This window comes from Bos javanicus, chromosome 8 (genome assembly GCF_032452875.1).
Source record: "Bos javanicus breed banteng chromosome 8, ARS-OSU_banteng_1.0, whole genome shotgun sequence".
Lineage (NCBI taxonomy): Eukaryota > Metazoa > Chordata > Mammalia > Artiodactyla > Bovidae > Bos > Bos javanicus.
This window is the reverse complement of record NC_083875.1, coordinates 84,041,628-84,061,964: the sequence shown is the minus strand read 5'-3', so window position 1 is coordinate 84,061,964 and position 20,337 is coordinate 84,041,628. Positions and strand designations below refer to the sequence as shown.

At 39.9% G+C, this 20,337-nt stretch overlaps 1 protein-coding gene across 3 annotated transcripts; it reads left to right on the top strand.

Annotated features, from left to right (window-relative positions):
- The first annotated feature begins 1,727 nt into the window (after nt 1-1,727).
- Nucleotides 1,728-19,464, top strand: PRXL2C (peroxiredoxin like 2C). 3 transcript variants are annotated; one of them, XM_061426191.1, is made up of 6 exons: nt 1,728-1,994; nt 2,423-2,491; nt 3,363-3,416; nt 3,731-3,836; nt 9,103-9,144; nt 17,374-19,464. In XM_061426191.1, the coding sequence occupies exons 1-6, from the start codon at nt 1,797-1,799 to the stop codon at nt 17,499-17,501; spliced, it is 597 nt and encodes a 198-aa protein (XP_061282175.1). In that variant the 5' UTR covers nt 1,728-1,796; the 3' UTR covers nt 17,502-19,464. The 3 variants fall into 3 exon arrangements, with proteins under 3 accessions (XP_061282175.1, XP_061282176.1, XP_061282174.1); XM_061426190.1 differs by having other exon boundaries at nt 1,729-1,994; nt 9,013-9,144; XM_061426192.1 differs by lacking the exon at nt 9,103-9,144.
- Nucleotides 19,465-20,337: the final 873 nt, after the last annotated feature.

The following is a 20,337-nucleotide window of genomic DNA, read 5'->3' as shown; positions in this document are numbered from 1 at the left end:
ATCAGGGTCTTTTCCAATGATTTGGCTCTTCGCATCAGGTGGCCAAAGTATTGGAGCTTCAGCATCAGTCCTTCCAATGATTATTCAGGGTTGATTTCCTTCAAGATAGACTGGTTTAATCTCCTTTCAGTCCAAAGGACACTACAGGATCATATTTTCTGAATCACAAATCCAGAAGCAAAGGTGGGTGAACTTTTAAAGACAAAGAACCCGAATGTTGTCTTGTTCTGCCCTGGAAGGCTTGGACACATTGTCACCATCTATGAGAAACCCCAGTACAAGACCAACCTCCAAGTCCAGGACCAGCTGAGTCTCAAAGAGGCTGCAGAAATTCCTAAATTCCCATATGCACGCTTGCCTGCAGCCTGCACCAGAAGAAAGCAAGGTGGGATAGAAACAGGCTTAAAAGACTACCTGGTATGCATGTAGCGTAGGACAACTACAAAGCTGATGCAAAGCCAATTAAATCCATTTTTCTCATCCTTCTCAATCCATCATTTACATACATACATACACACACAGTCATCTCACTTAAGGACCCTAGTAAATAGCTTCAGCAAAACAAAAATTTGAAGAAAGAAAATGGACTCCTGAAACAACCTAGCACATTTATAAATAGGTTTATTATACCAGCTCTTAAAAAATATAATTGAGGGAATTTTCTCGATAGCAATGGTCCATATTTTTATGGAGTTGTGGCTCAGTGGTAAAGAATCTGCCTGCAATGCAGCAGGAGACACAGGAGACTTGGGTTGGATCCTGGGTCAGGAAGATCCCAAGGAGGAGGGAACGGCTACCCATTCCAATATTCTTGCCTGAAAAATCCCATGGACAGAGGAGCCTGGCGAGTTACCATCCAGGGGGCTGCAAAAGAGGGACTGAGCATGCAACAATAAGTGCATAACAGGGGTGAATAATCAGGCAAAACTCACCTAACTGTGGACAGATGCACTAATTTTGATAAGTAAAATGTTAACCAACAGTAGAATCTAGGTGGTGGATATAGGAGTGTTCACTGTAAAATTCAACTTTCTGGGCATGTTTTTAAATTTCCATGATAAAATTTTGACAAATGTTTAAATTTTAACTAAAAATAAAATTTAAATCCACACTTAAGATTTATACATTACAGTGTATGTTAACGATAGCTCCAAAAAAAAAAAAAAGCACGAGAACTGAGGAGGGAGTGGATTTAAACCAGACTAAATCTAGCAGGGCGGGGGGATGTGCTTGGTAGGCAACTGATTCTCTTGAAAAGGTAACTAAGAGCTAACTGCAGCCCAGATGGCTACGGAGGGCAGGGGCTTTCTTCATATTTCACTCCTTTCTCGCCTTTGGTATCTCGCTCTCCTCTTTTCTCTCTTCTCTCTCTTCCCCCAGTCTCCCCGCTCCACGCCGTCTCTGTCTCTTTCTCTCTTCCCCCCACCCTGTCTCCTGTCTCTGTCTCTCCTTCTCTCTCCGCCCCCGCCCTCCCCCCATCCCGCCTCCCTGTCTCTCTCTGCGTCTCTGTCTCTCTTCCTACCATGAGCGGCTGGGTCAGAAAACTCGAGAGTGGCTCTGTACCCTTCTGCAGCTTCGGAACCATCAGAGCCACGTCAAAAGGAGACTCTCGAGGTCTTGCCTAAGAACCACCGGGTGCACCGGGTTAGGCCCCGGAGCTCCGCAGCGAGCCTGGGCCCCGGGCAGCTCCGCCCCGCGGAGAGCCCCGCCCCTTGCGCTCCGCTTGGCCGCGATCCAACCCACCCAGCCTCGAGCCCGCTCGGTCGTTCTCCGAGGGCCCTCGGACGTAGGGCGCGATGGCAGCCCCCTCCGAGGCCCCGGTCACGCGGCAGGTCAGCAGTCACGCCGCCCCAGCCCCAGTCCCAAGCGGCCCCGCGAGCTGGCAGCCCCTGGCCGCCGCCGTGGCCGAGCTGCCGGTGCTGGACGCCTCCGGGAGGCCTGTGCTGTTTGGTGAGCTGTTCCGAGAGCGCCGGGCTATCGTGGTCTTCGTGCGGGTGAGCACGGGCGACGGGACGATCCAGCGCAGGGACCTCACCTGCAGGCAGGGATGGAGGTTGTTTCCACGGCCTCCCCTGGGGGGAGCTATATCGGGCCTCTGGAAGGGTCCAGGACCAGAGAACGGAGCCCGCCGGGCCTGACCCTTCCTCTAGTGGTCGTCCACTAAAGGTTTCTGGAAGGCGTACTCCGCTCTCGCTTCCTTGAACGGAAAAGGAAAAGCAGCCCGCCAAGCCAAGGCCATTTTCTCAGCGAGCGAAGAGGCCTAACAGACTGCGTGGGGCCCAATTTCAGTGCACATTTGGGCACCCTTGACATCTCTAACCGTCTTGGGTGTTGCATTACGTCACGCATAAGTACTTGGTTATTTCTGACTCCGAGAGTGTTAGTTGCTAACTTGTCCTTTTTGCCTGTGTTGGGATTTCAGCATTTCCTGTGTTACATCTGCAAGGAATACGTAGAAGATCTGGCCAAAATCCCCAAGAGTTTCTTACAAGTAAGTTTCCCTACAGTGAGCAGCAGCGTGCCCGCTTCTGGGCGGCCTGGTGAAACTCACCTGCAGTTTATGAGGAGTGTGATGGCATGAGGGGCGGAATGCACCGCCTCTCCAGCGCAGACGCTCACAAATCCAGATTATCACCATCCCACACATCTCCCCAACACCTCCAAAAAGGGAAGAGACTCATTGGAAGTGTATTTCTGTCCTATTCATTACTGCCTGACTATAAAAGTACTAACCATAATAATAATTTTGATGTTACCTAATAACCTACCTATTCTCAAATGTTGATTCATAATTACCAAAAACAGAAATGCTGGAAATATTTTCTTTTCTTCAGTTTTATAATACAGACACTCCAAATAGTTGTTCATTACAGGAAGTTACTAGTATAACTTAAAGGTGAAAAATTTGTATCCTTAATGGAATTACAGTTCCACATTCTTGTGACAGCCACGTACAGGTGTATTTCTTCAAGCATATAGAGATTTGTCCCCAGGTTAGCTTTTTAGTGAAAGCATTGGTAGCTTCTGTAAAATTAAGATCTGTTTTCAGCAGACCTTGTCAATTGAGATGTGAAAGAATAAAATTGTCTGATTAAATAACCCTACTTTAATAGTTTTTATTCTAGTTCAATGTATGCCTTTTGGGAAAATGTAGAGAATTACTATTATTTTTAAATTCTTACTTAGCAAAAGAATCATCTGAATTAATTGAATATTTTAGCATAATTGCTTTGACTCATACCATTCTTCTGGAAGCCTATAGGTGGCATTAAAATGGAAGAAAAGAATTGAATTAGGGGAAGTTACAATTAGGGGAAACATAATTTCTAATAATATGTATATGTCCTTTTTCTCTCCTAAAGGAAGCAAATGTCACTCTCATAGTGATTGGACAGTCATCCTACCATCATATTGAGGTAAGTATATAGCCAATTGGGACCCTAACAGGCTAAATCTGTTTTAGACATAAAAATTATATAATTACTTAAATCACTAAAGTGTTAGTCACTCAGTCATGTCCAACTCTTTGCAACCCCATGGATTTATAGCCTGCCACACTCCCCTGTCCATGGAATTCTCCAGGCCAAGAGTGGTAGCCATTCCCTTCTTCAGGGGATCTTCCTGACCCAGGGATTGAACCTGGGTCTAAGTTTGCTAAAATTTAGTCAGATTATCACTATTTTTCTCTCATTTGTCTTGATAAAAATTCCAACTATACTTTTTTTTTCAGCCTTTCTGTAAACTAACTGGGTATTCTCATGAAATCTATGTTGATCCTGAGAGAGAAATTTATAAAAGATTGGGAATGAAAAGAGGTGAAGAAATTGCCTCCTCAGGTAAGACGTGTCTCAAGTAGGAAATGCTAATAGTGTATTTCACATTTCACATAAGTATATATATGCATAGGGGAACAAATGGTAAATTCATAAATCAGCCTGCTCTTTATGATTCTAATAAGTGGTCCAGATTCGTGATACTCTAAAAGATTCATTTCCTGGATGTAATGACATGGAAGGCTGTTGGTGAATTTCTAAATGAATGAAAAAATGCAAGTTCAAAGCAGTGTTTTCAGTATGATTTCATTTTTGTGAAAATAAAAACCATTTTCATAAACATAAATATCTATACTATTATATATGTGTATGTGATGAAAATTGTTTTAAAAGACATTGCAATGTTTACCCCAAGACATAGGAGTAAGAAAAGTGGCTTTTATATATATATATTTTTTTTTTTTTCACAATGAGTATATTTTACTTTTGTATTTAAAAGAAAAATAATATTGCTTAAGTTAATATATTTTCATACCTCAACACATGGCTTTGAACACTCTTATGTCCTTTAACTGATGAAATGTTAGTTTTCATCTAAAGCCCAACTCAAAGGGGCTGTAAATAACTCTACCAGCAGAAACAATTGCTTCCCTCATTTTTTTTTAATAGCACCTTGTACTTTATTATATACTCTATGATCGAACTTAAGGTGATTAGTAGAATAGTTAGTTGAAAGGTTTGATGTTTTATTCATCTCTATATGGTCCACATTCCCTGCCCTTGCACAGTTCTTTATAATTAAAAGTGCCATAAGCTTTAGGTGAACTATTGATATGTGTTTTAGATAAAAGGAACTTGGCTTCTGAAATACCAAGCAAGAGAACTCAACTAGAACCCAGATCACTTATTCTCAACAAATGTTGAGAATGACACCCATGGCACCCAGTGTGTTGGCTGTTCCCAGGACAACTGTGACCAAAGACGCAGCCCCTGCCCTCCCAATGCTCATAATCTGCCCTGGGAGAAAGAAGCAAACAGTTGATTACATTACAGCTTAGGGCTTGTGAAAGAGGAGAGCATGTATTGGCAATACCTATAATACAGAAATGCCTGTAATACCAGAAAGGCACAGGGAGAGAAGAATCTGGGAGGTCTTCTTAGAAATGGTGTTGTCTAAGCTCACTCTTTAAGGAGTTAGCTGGATGAAGTAAGGCTGGGAATGCTGCAGCTGACAGAAAGTAGCACATCAGTATGAAACATTTTGACTCTTGGAGAACTGCAGTTCTCTATGTCTCGCCAGAGCCTAGGAGCCAGTTGGGAATTGTGTCAGCCAAGGGACTGGGTCTGGGAACAAGCCAAGGAGTTTGGATTTGTTCTCAAGGCAGTGGGGGAGTCATAAAAGTGTTTGAGTGGAGAAGTCTTGTTGCCAGGTAGAGAAGCAATTGGAACGTGCCAAACAGGAGGTATCAATTGTCATTGGTATTCTTGACAAGTTTGTAGTAACAGGCTAGAAAGAAATGACAGGGCCTGAAGTAGAGACACAGAGGGACAGATCACAGAGCTGCTACTTATGAAGCGGAGTTGACATGATCCCTTCCTTTACTAATGTTTTTGAAGAAAGCGACCTAAACTTTATTAAAACTAATGATGAGGTACCATAGATAGAGAATTTGTTCTTTTTTTTCTCCTCTCTTTTTAGTATAGGAAATTGCAACAGTACAGATTGTGAACCTTAATCTTTGGTAGACTATTTTCCTGTGCTGTATCAGAGCCTCAGCATATGTAAGGTCTGTTTATCATTTAGCTGCTTTTGATATAAACTGTGAGTTTTACTTTAGTAACACCTCATCATTCATTGCCTCAATAAAGAGAGAGAATTGCAAAAAAACATGAATTTAAAGCAAAATACATGCTTATAATTATAAAGAAACTATATTCAAATCATTTAAACTCCTTTGATCTGTGTCAAACAACTCTTTTTCCAAACAGAAAACATTAGGTTCTCATGAAATCATTTTTTAAAGTTCCCACCTGAAAAAGCACAAGTCTTAGAATCAGTCTAAGAATAATCCTACTTGAAAACAACATTGAAAATAAAATATAATAATTTAAAATTAATGGGACAGGTTATAAAGACAAAGAATAAGAAAATAAAGCCACTAAATTCAAGGAAGTAATGGGTTTACCTGATATTTCATTTTGCCTTACTTGATAATAAGCCAGTTTATGGTATTAAATCTATAGTGATTGCTATAGACAGCAGATAAGTGCATGCAGGAAACATGCTTCTTACAATACTTAATCTAATATTTCAAATTCAAATTCTGGTCTTGAGTCCAAGAATCAAAGTAAAGAGGAAAAAATTTAAAAAAAAAAACAGGAGTTTTACACATAACTAAATTCATACTGGCAAAATAAGATTTTGCTTTACAGCCAAGACTGTGAAATTCTAGGTTGTGGAATCTTCTTCTATTGAATTTTTAAAATTTCAGAAATATTAAATGACCCTTCTTTGGACATAAGGGGATAGTTTGGATTTATGAACATTTATTTTAGGTATAAAATCCTTAAAAACATAAACTTTAGTCTCTTTACCCATGTCTCTAAGTTGATGAGAATGTATTTGTTTCTTGGTAAGATGAATGAATGTCCATCCTCCTATAAACATGAAAGAAACAGAAAAGTTGGAGAGATGAAGAAAATGATAGTTATCTGGATACATTAAGAAATCAGGCAGGTCAAAGGCAGCATAATCATTAAAGTAAAAAGCCCAAAGCACTAGTTGAAGCTGGACCCCAGGGCTGAGGGGTTAGCTCTGTGCTGTGACTCCCACAGGAGAAGATAAATGGGACTGGTAACTGGTGTGCACTGGTTGACATGCACCTGGAGAGGCAGGAAGACCTGGGCTGCAATGTCTCACTGCTCTGTCACTCTCTGGCCTTAGAATTGGTGGAGTCCAGATTTTTTTTTAATAAAAGGCAGGGGTAGGAAAAGGATAAGTTATAAGACAGGTAGTTTCTTTACTCAAAGGTAGTGAAAGTATCAGTCACTGTGAGAAAGGAAATAGAAAAACTGACAAGCAAAGATGGAGAGGTAGCTATAGTTACTGTTGTTACAGCTAAACCTCAAAGTCTCAGTGGCATATAAAGAATGAGGTTAGTTCCTATTCATTCACATTTCAAGAAGGATATTTCTATTGGGTGCTTCTCCAAGCAGCAATTGAGGGACACAGTAGGAAAGACTCAGGCCTCTTCCATCATGTGGCTCTGCCATTGTCAATCCAAATTCCAAAGGATGTATTTAGGTTGGTGCAAAAGTAATTGATGTTTTAGACCATAAATTTTAAATCATAACTAGACTCAAACACATCTTTATTAATCAAAGTAGGAATCATTACAATCAACACATTTTTGCCAACAAGAAATAAGTTGGTTTATTCCTGTAGTGTAAAAATACATTCTTTGGGATTCAACGAACTCTTGGAAAGCATTTTCTGCCTCCTGCTGCCTGTGGAAGCATTTTCCCTGCTGAAGAAGTGGTAATCAGTTGGCAAGAGGTCAGGTGAATATGGCGAATGAGGCAAAACTACGTAGCCCAATTCATTCAACTTCTGAAGCATTGGTTGTGCTATGTGTGGGCATTATCATGGAGAAGAGCTGGGCCCTTTCTATTGACCAATGCCAGGAGTAGGTGTTTCAGTTTTTGATGCATCTCATCAATTTGCTGAGCATACTTCTCAGATGTAATGGTTTCACCAGGATTCAGAAAGCTGTAGTGAATACAGTGACCACGACCTTTTTGTGGTGCAAGTTTGGCTTTGGGAAATGCTTTGGAGCCTCTTCTCTGTCCAGCTACTGAGCTGGTCATCACCAGTTGTCATATAAAATCCACTTTTCTTTGCACATCACAATCCAATTGAGAAATGCTTCCTTGTTGTTGCATAGAATAAGAGAAGACAACACTTCAAAATGACATTTTTAAAAATTTCCGGTCAGCTCATGCGGCACCCACTCATTAAGCTTTATCACCTTTCCAATTTGCTTCAAATGCCCAATGACTGTAGAATGGCCTATGTTGAGTTCTTTGGCAACTTCTCATGTAGTTGTAAGAGGATCAGCTTTGATGATCTCAGTTGGTCGTTGTCGGCTTCCAATGGCTGGTCACTACGTTCCTCATCTTCAAGGCTCTTGTCTCCTTTGCAAAACTTCTTGAACCACCACTGCACTGTACATTAATCAACAGTTCCTGGGCCAAATGCATTACTGAGTTGTTTCTACTGCTTTATGATTCATTTTAAACTCAAATGAGAAAATTGCTCAGACTTGGTTGTCTAACATCATTTCCATAGTCCAAAATAAATATGAAATAAATAGCAAGTAATAAGTCATTAGCAAAAAAACATAAAATGAGAAATGTGCATTAAAATGATATATAACATAACCACATTTATTAAGAATGTATTCCAAAATCAAATGGCAAATTTCAACAATGCAAAAACTGCAGCTGTATTTGCACCAACCTAATAGAAGAAACATGGATAATCACCTCTGGAGAGGTTTTTAGGAGATGCTGTGGAAGTGGCACACATTATTTTACTCATTGGTTTGATTGTAATCATACAGCCCTACCAAACCCCAGGAAGACTGGGAAATGTCTAGTTGCGGTCCCAGAAAGAGTAAACAAGTTTCGACCAGCATATAACAGTAGTCTGTGCCACAATGTCATCTGAAGAGGAATGTAGTTATCTATTACTAGGTAAGAGACGAAACCAAATATACATGGGGATTAAAAAGGAAAGTGCTGCCAGTTGGAGAATTCTGTAGCTGACATTTTTCAGTGGCAGAAAATTGTCTGGGTCTGTCATCACTTCTTCTTTTAAAGCAGTAGTTCTCAACTGGGGACAATTTTGACCCCTCCCCCCTGCCAGGGGATATTTGCCACTGTCTAGAGACATATTCAGTTGTCACAGCTTGGTGAATGGTGGTTGCTATGGCATGTAGTAAGTTCAGAGAGCACGGATGATGGTATTCACCCTACGTTACTCAGGACAAAGACTTATCTGGTCTAAAACATCGGTAGTGAAAGGCCGAGAAACTGTTCCTCGAAGGAAGAGAAAAAGGCAAGTCAAAAGTAAGATAACACATAAGAGAGAGACTGTTTTCTAAAAAATACTAACATTATCTTAACATCAAGTCAAATATAAAATGATAACATCTAAAGACAATTCCTAATATTTCAGGACAGAGCCCCCATGTAAAATCAAATATACTCTCAGGAAGCATTCGGAGCCTGTGGAGAGCAGTAACTGGCCCTCTTTTTGATTTTCAAGGAGATCCAGCTCAGCAAGGCGGAACACTCATTTTAGGTCCAGGTAAGCATCAAAGCTCAGCTTCAGCAGTGTGCTTTTCATGCTTTCTAGAAGTCAAGAGGCCATCCACTTTCTTTTTAAAATAGCCACCATGTAAAAGTGGACATGGCAGCAGTCAGGATGCTCTGCTTTCACAGGGGACATCGTTGGTTTTCAAACACTCCTGTATATTGTTGCTGTCTGTTTACTGTACGTACTGTGGCCGTCATTCCATGCCTGAGGGATTCCAGGTATTTGGGATAGGGAAAATCAGTGGTGCTTTGGTAATTTGTATGTGGCTATCATACTCTTTAAAAATTTCAGTGGAGGTGAGCAGACGACCCACAAAATGCAGAACAATTATACCAAAGAAATTCTTGCACTGTTAAGAACGTTCTAGGACCCACAACAGATTTCCTAACCTGGGGATCTGGCAAAGGGACTGAGAACCCCCAGAGAATTTGACTTTGGAGGCCACTGAGATTTGATTACAGAAGTTACACAGGACTAGGGAAACAGACTCTTGGAGGGCACAAACAAGACCTTGTGCACACCGGGACCCAGGAGAAAAGAGCAGTGACCCCACAAGAGACTGACCCAGACTTGCCTGGGAGTGTCTAGAAGTCTCCGGTGGAGACATGGGTTGGTGGTGGCCTGATGCAGGGCCAGGGACACTGAGTGCGGCAGTGCATCCACAGGACCTTTTGAAGGAGGTCGCCTTTATCTTCATTACCTCCACCATAGTTTGGTCTCAGGTCAAACAACAGGGAGGGAACACAGCCCTGCCCATCAACAGAAAATTGGATTAAAGATTTACTGAGCATGGCCCTGCCCCTCAGAACAAGATCCAGTTTCCCCCACAGTCAGCCTCTCCCATCAAGAAGATTCCATAAGCTTCTTATCCTTGTCCTTCATAGGGCAGACAGAATGAAAACCACAATCACAGAAAACCAATCAAACTGATCACACAGACCACAGCCTTGTCTAACTCAATGAAACTATAAGCCATGCTTTGTAGAGCCACCCAAGATAGATGGGTCATGGTAGAGAGTTCTGACAAAATGTGGTCTACTGGCAAAGGGAATGGTAAACCACTTCAGTATTCTTGCCTTGAGAACCCCATGACAGTGTGAAAAGGCAAAAAGATATGACACTGAAAGATGAACTCCCCAGGTCAGTAGGTGCCCAATATGCTACTGGAGAAGAGTAGAGAAATAACTCCAGAAAGAATGGAGAGACAGAGTCAAAGTTGTGGATGAGCCCAGTTGTGGATGTGACTGGTGATGGAAATAAAGTCCGATGCTGTAAAGAGCAATATTGCTTAGGAACCTGGAATGTTAGGTCCATGAATCAAGGTAAATTAGAAGTGGTCAAGCAGAAGATGGCAAGAGTAAACATCTATATTTTAGGTGAACTAAAATGGACTGGAATGGGCGAATTTAATTCAGATGACCATTATATCTACTACTGTGGGCAAGAATCCCTTAGAGGAAATGGATTTTTTCAGCATTATGTTTCCCATGTAGCTTATTACAAAATATTGAGTAGAGTTCCCTGTTCAATACAGTAGGTCCTTGTTGATTACCTATTATATATATAGTAGTGTATATATGTTACTTTCAGACTCCTAATTTATTCCTCCCCCCATCTCTCCCCTTTGGCAACCATAAGTTGAAGTCTGTTTCTGTTTTGTGAATAAGTTCATTTGTATCATTTTTTTTAGATTCCACATGTAAATGATGTCATATGATATTTCTTTCTTTGATTAGTTCATTTAGTATGATAATCCCTAGGTTCATCCATGTGGCTGCAGATGGCATTATTTCATTCTTTTTTATGGCTAATATTCCATTGTGTATATGTGCCACATCTTCTATATCCATTTCTCTGTTGATGGATGTTGGGTTGCTTCCATGTCCTGGCTATTGTAAATAGTGCTGCAGCGAACATTGGAGTGCATGTATCTTTTTAAATTATGGTTTTCTCCAGATTCATACCCAGGAGTGGGATTGCTAGATCATATGGTAGTTCTTGGGGTTTTTTTAAATTTTTTATTTCTTTATTTTTGGCTGTGCTAGGTCTTTGTTGCTATGCAGGCTTTTCTCTGGTTGTGGCAAGTGGCAGCTATTCTCTAGTTGAGGTGCACGGGCTTCTCGTTCCGGGGGCTTTTCTTGTTGCCTGCGGAGCACTGTAGCACTGAAGCCCTACTATAGGGCTTCAGTAGTTGTGGCCTGTGGGCTCAGGAGTTGTGGCTTTGGGGCTCTAGAGCAGAGGCTCAATAGTCGTGGCATGTGGGCTTAGTTGCTGCTCAGCATGTGGAATCTTCCTGGATCAGGGGTTGAACCCATGTCTCCTGCATTGGCTGGCAGATTCTTTACCACTGAGCCACCAGCGAAGCCCTATATTTAGTTTTTTAAGGAACCTCCATACTGTTCTCCATAGTGGTTGTACCAGTTTACATTCCTACTGACCCTGTAAGAAGATTCCCTTTTCTCTACACCCTCTCCAACATTTATTGTTGGTAGACTTTTTGATAATGGCCATTCGAACCAGTGTGAGGAGATACCTTATTGTAGTTTTGATTTGCATTTCTCTAATAAGTAACAGTGTTAAACATCTTTTCGTGTACTTTGTGGCCATCTGTATGACATCTTTGGAGAAATGTCTCTTTAAATATTCTGCCCATTTTTGATTGGTTGTTCGTTTTTTGATTTGAGCTGCATGAGCTGTTTGTATATTTTGGAGATTAATCCCTTTTGGTTGCTTCATTTCTACATATTTTCTCCCATTCTGTGGGTTTTCTTTCCATTTTGTTTGTGGTTTCCTTTGCTGTGCAAAAGCTTTTAAGTTTAACTAGACCCATTTGCTTATTTTTGTTTTGTTTTCATTACTCTAGTCGAGAAGGCAATGGCACCCCACTCCAGTACTCTTGCCTGGAAAATCCCATGAATGGAGGAGCCTAGTAGGCTGCAGTCCACGGGGTCGCTAAGAGTCAGACACGACTGAGCGACTGAGCGATTTCACTTTTCACTTTCATGCATTGGAGAAGGAAATGGCAACCCACTCCAGTGTTCTTGCCTGGAGAATCCCAGGGACAGGGGAGCCTGGTGGGCTGCCGTCTATGGCATCACACAGAGTCAGACACGACTGAAGTGACTTAGCAGTAGCAGCATTACTCTAGGAGGTAGATCCAAAAGATATTGCTCTAATATATGTCAAAGTGTTCTGCCTCTGTTTTCCCCTAGGAGTTTTATAGTATGCAATCTTATCTTTAGGTCTTTCTTTAATCCATTTTGAGTTTACTTTTATATATTGTATCAGGGAATGTTTTAATTTCTTTTACATATAGTTGTCCAGTTTTCCCAGCACCACTTATTGAAGAGACTGTCTTTTCTTCATTGTGTATTCTTGCCTTCTTTGTCATAGATTAATTGACCATAGGTGCTTAGGTTTATTTCTGGGCTTTCTGTCCTGTTCCATTGATCTGTAAGTAGCTTCACTGATCAATTTGGACCACCTAAAATTCCTTTGGCTTCCCTCTGCTAAATGGTTGGGCATTGGAGCTCAACCATGTTCAAGTATTGAACACCCAAAAAGCCTAACTCACTGTCTCATAAACTAATTTTTCTTGGTTCTTCTTTGTCTTTAAAACTGTCCATATTAGTGAGTGTAGCTGCTCCAAGTTATAAAATTAACATTTACTTTAATAAATTCCACATGTCTAAAAGGAAGTCTTTAGAAGGAAGATTTTGACCAAGTATTGTAACTTTTTGCTGCTGAAGCATTATAGCTAGCTAAAATCTTTCATTTTATTTAATCTCCCTTTTCTTCTCACAGATTTACACTAGTTAGACTAGCCAAAAAACAAGCCTTGTTTTATGAGAATGAATCCTATAAATTCTCCTAGAATGACATTGAGTCATACTTCTGAATGAATTATTTCCATCCTCAGACTTGTAAGGCATTATTTTTTGAGTCCCTCATCTTTAAGTTTTGACATCATTTGAGCATGCATTCTGTTGTTTAAGAATGAAGAGCACACAGAAAGCATCATTTGTGTGCCAGGATGGGAACAGACTTAATAAAGAGAAAATTTTGATACTACACTTTGGAAAAATTATAGCTCCTTTAAGGAAAGAGCTGGGTTTACTTATTTATACAAATATCTTATCACGGTTAACCAAGTATTTTATTTTGGAATCCCTTAGAAGAAATGGACTAGCCATCATAATCATCAAAAGAGTCTGAAATGCAGTACTAGGATGCAGTCTCAAAAATGAAAGAATGATCTCTGTTTCCAAGGCAAACTGTTCAGTATCACAGTAATCCAAGTCTATGCCCCGACCAGTAACACCGGAAGAAGCTGAAGTTGAATGGTTCTATGAACACCTACAAGACCTTTTAGACTAATACCCAAAAAAGATAATCTTTTCATTATAGGGGACTGGAATGCAGAAGTAGGAAGTCAAGAAACACCTGGAGTAACAGGCAAATTTGGGCTTGGAGTACAGAATGAAGCAGGGCAAAGACTAGTAGAGTTTTGCTAAGAGAACACACTGGTCATAGCAAACACCCTCTTCCAGCAACACAAGAGAAGACTCTACACATGGACATCACCAGATGGTCAACACCAAAACCATATTGATTATATTCTTTGCAGCCAAAGATGGAGAAGCTCTATACAGTCGGGAAAAACAAGACCGGGAGCTGACTGTGGCTCAGATCATGAACTCCTTATTGCCAAATTCAGACTGAAATTGAAGAAAGTAGGGAAAACAACTAGACCATTCAGGTATGACCTAAATCAAATCCCTTATGATTATCCAGTGGAAGTGAGAAATAGATTTAAGGGACTAGATCTCATAGACAGAGTGCCTGATGAACTATGGACAGAGGTTCGGGACATTGTACAGGAGACAGGGATCAAGACCATCCCCATGGAAAAGAAATGCAACAAAGCAAAATGTCTGTCTGAGGAGGCCTTACAAATAGTTGTGAAAAGAAGAGAAGTGAAAAGCAAAGGAGAAAAGGAAAGATATACCCATTTGAATGCAGAGTTCCAAAGAATAGCAAGGAGAGGTAAGAATCAGTGATCAATGCAAAGAAATAGAGGAAAACAATAGAATGAGAAAGACTAGAGATCTCTTTAAGAAAATTAGAGATACCAAGGGAACATTTCATGCAAAGATGGGCTCGATAAAGGACAGAAATGGTATGGCCCTAACAGAAGCAGAAGATATTAAGAAGAGGTGGCAAGAATACACAGAAGAACTGTACAAAAAAGATCTTCATGACCAAGATAATCATGATGGTGTGATCACTCACCTAGAGCCAGACATCCTGGAATGTGAAGTCAAGTGGGCTTTAGGAAGCATCACTACGAACAAAGCTAGTGGAGGTGATGGAATTCCAGTTGAGCTCTTTCAAATCCTGAAAGATGATGCTGTGAAAGTGCTGCACTCAATATGCCAGCAAATTTGGAAAACTCAACAGTGGCCACAGGACTGGAAACAGTCAGTTTTCATTCCAATCCCAAAGAAAGGCAATGCCAAAGAATGCTCAGACTACTGCACTATTGCACTCATCTCACATGCTAGTAAAGTAATGCTCAAAATTCTCCAAGCCAGGCTTCAACAGTACGTGAACCATGAACTTCCAGATGTTCAAGCTAGTTTTAGAAAAGGCAGAGAAACTAGAGATCACACATCTGCTGGATCATCGAAAAAGCAAGAGAGTTCCAGAAAAACATCTATTTCTGCTTTATTGACTATGCCAAAACCTTTGACTGTGTGGATTACAATAAACTGTGGAAAATTCTGAAAGAGATGGGAATACCAGACCACCTGACCTGCCTCTTGAGAAACCTGTATGCAGGTCAGGAAGCAACAGTTAGAACTGGACACAGAACAACAGACTGGTTCCAAATAGGAAAAGGAGTACGTCAAGGCTATATATATTGTCACCCTACTTGTTTAACTTATATGCAGAGTACATCATGAGAAATGTTGGACTGGACAAAGCACAAGCTGAAATCAAGATTGGTGGGAGAAATATCCATAACCTCTGATATGCAGATGACAGCACCCTTATTGCAGAAAATGAAGAAGAACTAAAGAGCCTCTTGATGAAGGTGAAAGAGAAGAGTGAAAAAGTTGGCTTAAAGCTCAACTTTCAGAAAACTAAGATCATGGCATCCAGTCCCATCACTTCATGGCAAACAGATGGGGAAACAGTGGAAACAGTGGCTGACTTATTGTTTTGGGCTTCAAAATCACTGCAGATGGTGACTGCAGACATGAAATTAAAAAACACTTACTCCCTGGAAGGAAAGTTATGACCAATCTAGACAGCATATTAAAAAACAGTGACGTTACTTTGCCAACAAAGGTCCATCTAGTCAAGGCTATGGTTTTTCCAGTAGTCATGTATGGATGTGAGAGTTGGACTATAAAGAAAGCTGAGTGCCAAATAATTGATGCTTTTGAACTGTGGTGTTGGAGAAGACTCTTGAGAGTCCCTTGGACTGCAAGGAGATCCAACCAGTCCATCCTAAAGGATATCAGTCCTGGGTGTTCATTGGAAGGACTGATGTTGATGCTGAAACTCCAATACTTTGGCTGCCTGATGGGAGGAGCTGAGTTATTTGAAAAGACCCTGATGCTGGGAAAGATTGAAGGCTGGAGGAGAAGGGCATGACAGAGGATGAGATGGTTAGATGGCATCACCAACTCAATGGACATGAGTTTGAGTAAAGTCCAGGAGTTGGAGATAGACAAGGAGGCCTGGCATGCTGCAGTTCATGGGGTCGCAAAGAGTCGGACACGACTAAGCAACTGAACTGAACTTATTTGATAAAAAGCCTATAACTCAAGGTCTGCTTGTAAAGTACACATGCTGAACTCCTACAAGTGGTAAAACAGAGTTGATGGGTTTATGATCCAATTTTCCAGTTTATTGTGATCCATACAGTCCAAGACTTTGGCATAGTCAGTAAAGCAGAAATAGATGTTTTTCTGTCCATGTGTGACATTACAGATTCTCTCAATTTCAAATGAACCTTGGGACATGACCTGAAATATGGGAATGTCATATCCTCATGTAATGCCTATCTTGTTGACCCTCCCCAGCCTTTGAGGAGTTATGGAACCATAAAGAGGCTTTGTACCACTGGTTGAATAGCATGCTGAGAGACATCAGTTGTCAAAAATGTGGTATCTGTGGGTTTATGATATTTAATCTACAATGGTTAGTGTGGATAGCATATAGATACAATGCAGAAAACAGGCCTCTTATGATATTTAGTAATCTAATGTTTTATGTTAAAATTCTGGTCTTGATTCCAAGAATTAAAGTGAACAGGATCTAGACTATACTACTATTTCATTTGAGCATGTAGAAGAAATATATTATATAACTGATTGTCTTAATGCTCTTATTTTTCAGCCTCTTTTAGTCTATGGTTATAATATGTGTAGGCTATTAAATTGGTAATTAGGAGTAAATTTTTTAAGGAAGTGATTTATTGTTATCACATTTAAGAAACAGATGATTTTCTGGTTTGATATGTACACTAGTTCCATATTCTTCCTATCTGTCTGACAAGCTGTTTTATTTAATTACATTTAATGAACTGTGGTGTTGGAAAAGACTCCTGAGAGTCCCTTGGACCGCAAGGAGATCCAACTAGTCCACTCTGAAGGAGATCAGCCCTGGGATTTCTTTGGAAGGAATGATGCTAAAGCTGAAACTCCAGTACTTTGGCCACCTCATGCAAAGAGTTGACTCACGGGAAAAGACTCTGATGCTGGGAGGGATTGGGGGCAGGAGGAGAAGGGGACGACAGAGGATGAGATGGCTGGATGGCATCACTGACTCAATGGACGTGAGTCTCAGTGAACTCCGGGAGTTGGTGATGGACAGGGAGGCCTGGAGTGCTGCCATTCATGGGGTCGCAAAGTGTCGGACACGACTGAGCGACTGACCTGAACAGAAGGTTATAATTTAAGAGTCTTTCCCTTTGGAGCTCATAAAGCATTAAGTACCAACCTTATTTAACCATAATTTTTGTCATGCTTTACTACCTTAATTAAAATTTATTGCCTCATTATATGGAGAATGCTATGTACTCCAGGTAAATAACTTTTTCATTTGGACTAATTAGAAGTTAAAATACTGCTCTGATTCTAGAAAGCAGTACATCTAATGAATAACCCTATATGTTAACCTTTACCTTTTATTCTTATTCTCTTCTAGGTAACAACATCCATTTTATACACCATGATAGGAATAGGTTGGATCATAAACCCATCAACTCTGTTTTACAGCTTGTAGGAGTTCAGCATGTGGACTTTACAAGCAGACCTTCAGTTATCCATGTGTGACATTACAGATTCAATTTCAAATGGACCTTGGGACATGACCTGAAACATGGGAACGTCATATCTCGTGCAGTGCCTATCTTGTTGACCCTCCCCAGCCTTTGAGGAGTTATGGAACCATAAAGAGGCTTTGTACCACTGGTTGAATAGCATGCTGAGAGACATCAGTTGTCAAAAATGTGATATCTGTAATGTTATAGCTTTTAAGGTTTTATTTTATATAACAATTTTGGTAAAAAAAAAAACAAAAACTAAATTTTACTTACACAAAGTAAGTACACTTACACAAACTTTAAAAGCTATAAAATTATAAATGCCATTCTTTATTTTGCCTTATGCTATATCCATTCAATGAAGATATTTTTGGCCATTAATCATACATTTTTATAAAGAACATATAAGGAGAAAGGGAAGTAACCAAGAACATTTGATCCATTGAGAAAAGCAGGAACTCAAACTCTGTAAACAGCATAATCGTATTTTTGTAGGTATACTTTTATATTTTTGTTTGTGTAAAAAGAAGGACAGGAAGTAAACACACCAGAGTATCATCAGTAGGTATCACTAGGTGGTAGGATTACAGGGGTTTTTTTTTCCTGTACTTTTTTATATTTTCCAACTATTCTGTAATGAACATGATTCATTTTTTGGCAAAGAAAAGGTCTTTAAAAATTATATGAAGAATATGTTCCTACATAGCAAGCTCCACAAAGGTGCAGTTATACAGGCTGCAGGCCATACATTTCTAATTCTTTACTTAGAGGAAACACAGCAGACCAAACCTACGTATAGCCTACGTGCACAGGCTTTGAGCACACACCCAGTATCTATTTCACTAGGATTTTGTTTAGGGGGACAGGGGTTACTAGTAAAAGGAGAAAAATATGTTTGCAATATTTGATACGTGTTTAATATATAATCAATATGCTTTTTGAAAGGAAATTTTAAGAATTGTTTAAACTGAAAAAATAAGAAATTTTGTAATTTAAATGTACACTATGATTTGGTTGTATACTCTCAAACAGCTTCTACTTCCCACCCCCAAGTTGCTTTTATTTAGTGAACAATTGTCATCTTTTATTTTTCTAGAGTCTTAATATCTTTAGTGGGAAGTGTCCTAGGAATTCTGATGAAAAGTACAGCAAGATTAAAATATTGATAATTATTAGCAAGTATAATACTGCTTTGAACTTAAAATACTTTTATAACAAGCATATAAAGGTCATACACAAAATATACTTTAAAGTGTCCAAAAATCTGAATCTATTTTCATGTGTATATAGACAGAAATCATGTTTTTAATAATGGAAATGGGATAGCTCATAAAAATTAAAATTAAGGTGTTTTGGACTATTTTATTAAGTAAGGAAACATTGGTGGCCCACATCCCTTTATTAACTTTAGACTTAAAACTGCTGAATCATAGCTGACACAAAATTTATATGTTTACATTTATATTGTATTATAAAAATGTACATATAAAAAAGCTATATTTTTTAAAGATACATAAATGCTTCAGCGAGGAACAGTTATATAAATACAGTGCAAGTGTAAATTGCCTACCCAAACAAACTGAGAGAAGCTGATGTTGAAAACAGTTTTTTAAAAAGCAAGCATGGCAGTTTCTACTTTACTGTTATTGCCCACCATTAAGCAGACATTAGAAATGTTTGAAGTCTTGAGTAACTGGTCTGTAAGTCAATCTCTGCTGTCCTCACAACAGTGATTTTTTTTTTTTAATGGGTCCTGTATGTTTTGATTTCTTCTATTTAGAAAGTTGGAAATCTTTAATGAATTTATTCAACGAATGATGTGGCGAAAAAAAAGACTATCACTTTTGAAGCTTTTAGCAAATTTATGATTGAAAACTAACCTTACATTGAAATTGTAAGACATTGAAGACATTGAAATTGTCCCCTAAGAAGAAAACTAAACAAAATAAATAATGAAATAATGAAAGCTCAAATGGGATAGAGATATAATTTTAAATTCTATAACTTTGCTTTATAGTTTCCAAACATGATATGCTATGCTATGCTTTGCTAAGTCACTTCAGTCGTGTCCAACTCTGTGTGACCCCCGTAGACAGCAGCACACCAGGCTCCCCCGTCCCTGGGATTCTCCAGGCAAGAACACTGGAGTGGGTTGCCATTTCCTTCTCCAGTGCATGCAAGTGAAAGTGAAATTGCTCAGTCCTGTCTGACTCTTAGCGACCCAATGGACTGCAGCTTACCAGGCTCCTCCGTCCATGGGATTTTCCAGGCAAGAGTACTGGAGTGGGGTGCCATTGCCTTCTCCATATGATAGAGCTCCTACTTCTAATTGGGTAAAAGTGAATTCTGCATCAGAAAGAAATGAATTTTTGTTGTTGTTGTTTAGTCACTAATCTGTGTCCAACTCTTTTGCAACTCCATGGACTGTAGCCCACCAGGCTGCACTATCTACGGGATTTCCCAGGCAAGAATACTGATTGTTGTTGTTCAGTGGCTAAGTTGTGTCTAACTCTCCATGGACTGCAACATGCCAGGCTTCCCTGTCCTTCACTATCTCCCAGAGTTTGCTCAAACTCATGTCCATTAAGTAAATAATGCCATCCAACCATCTTATTCTCTGTTGGCCCCTTCTCCTCCTGCCCTCAATCTTTCCCAGCATCGAGGTCTTTTCCAGTGAGTTAGCTCTTCCCATCAGGTGGCCAATGTATTGGAGCTTCAGCATCAATCCTTCCAATGAGTATTCAGGGTTGATTTCCTTTAGAGGGCTTCCCTGGTGGCTCAGATGGTAAAACATCTGCCTGCAATGTGGGAGACCTGAGTTCTATCCCTGGGTCGGAAAGATCCCC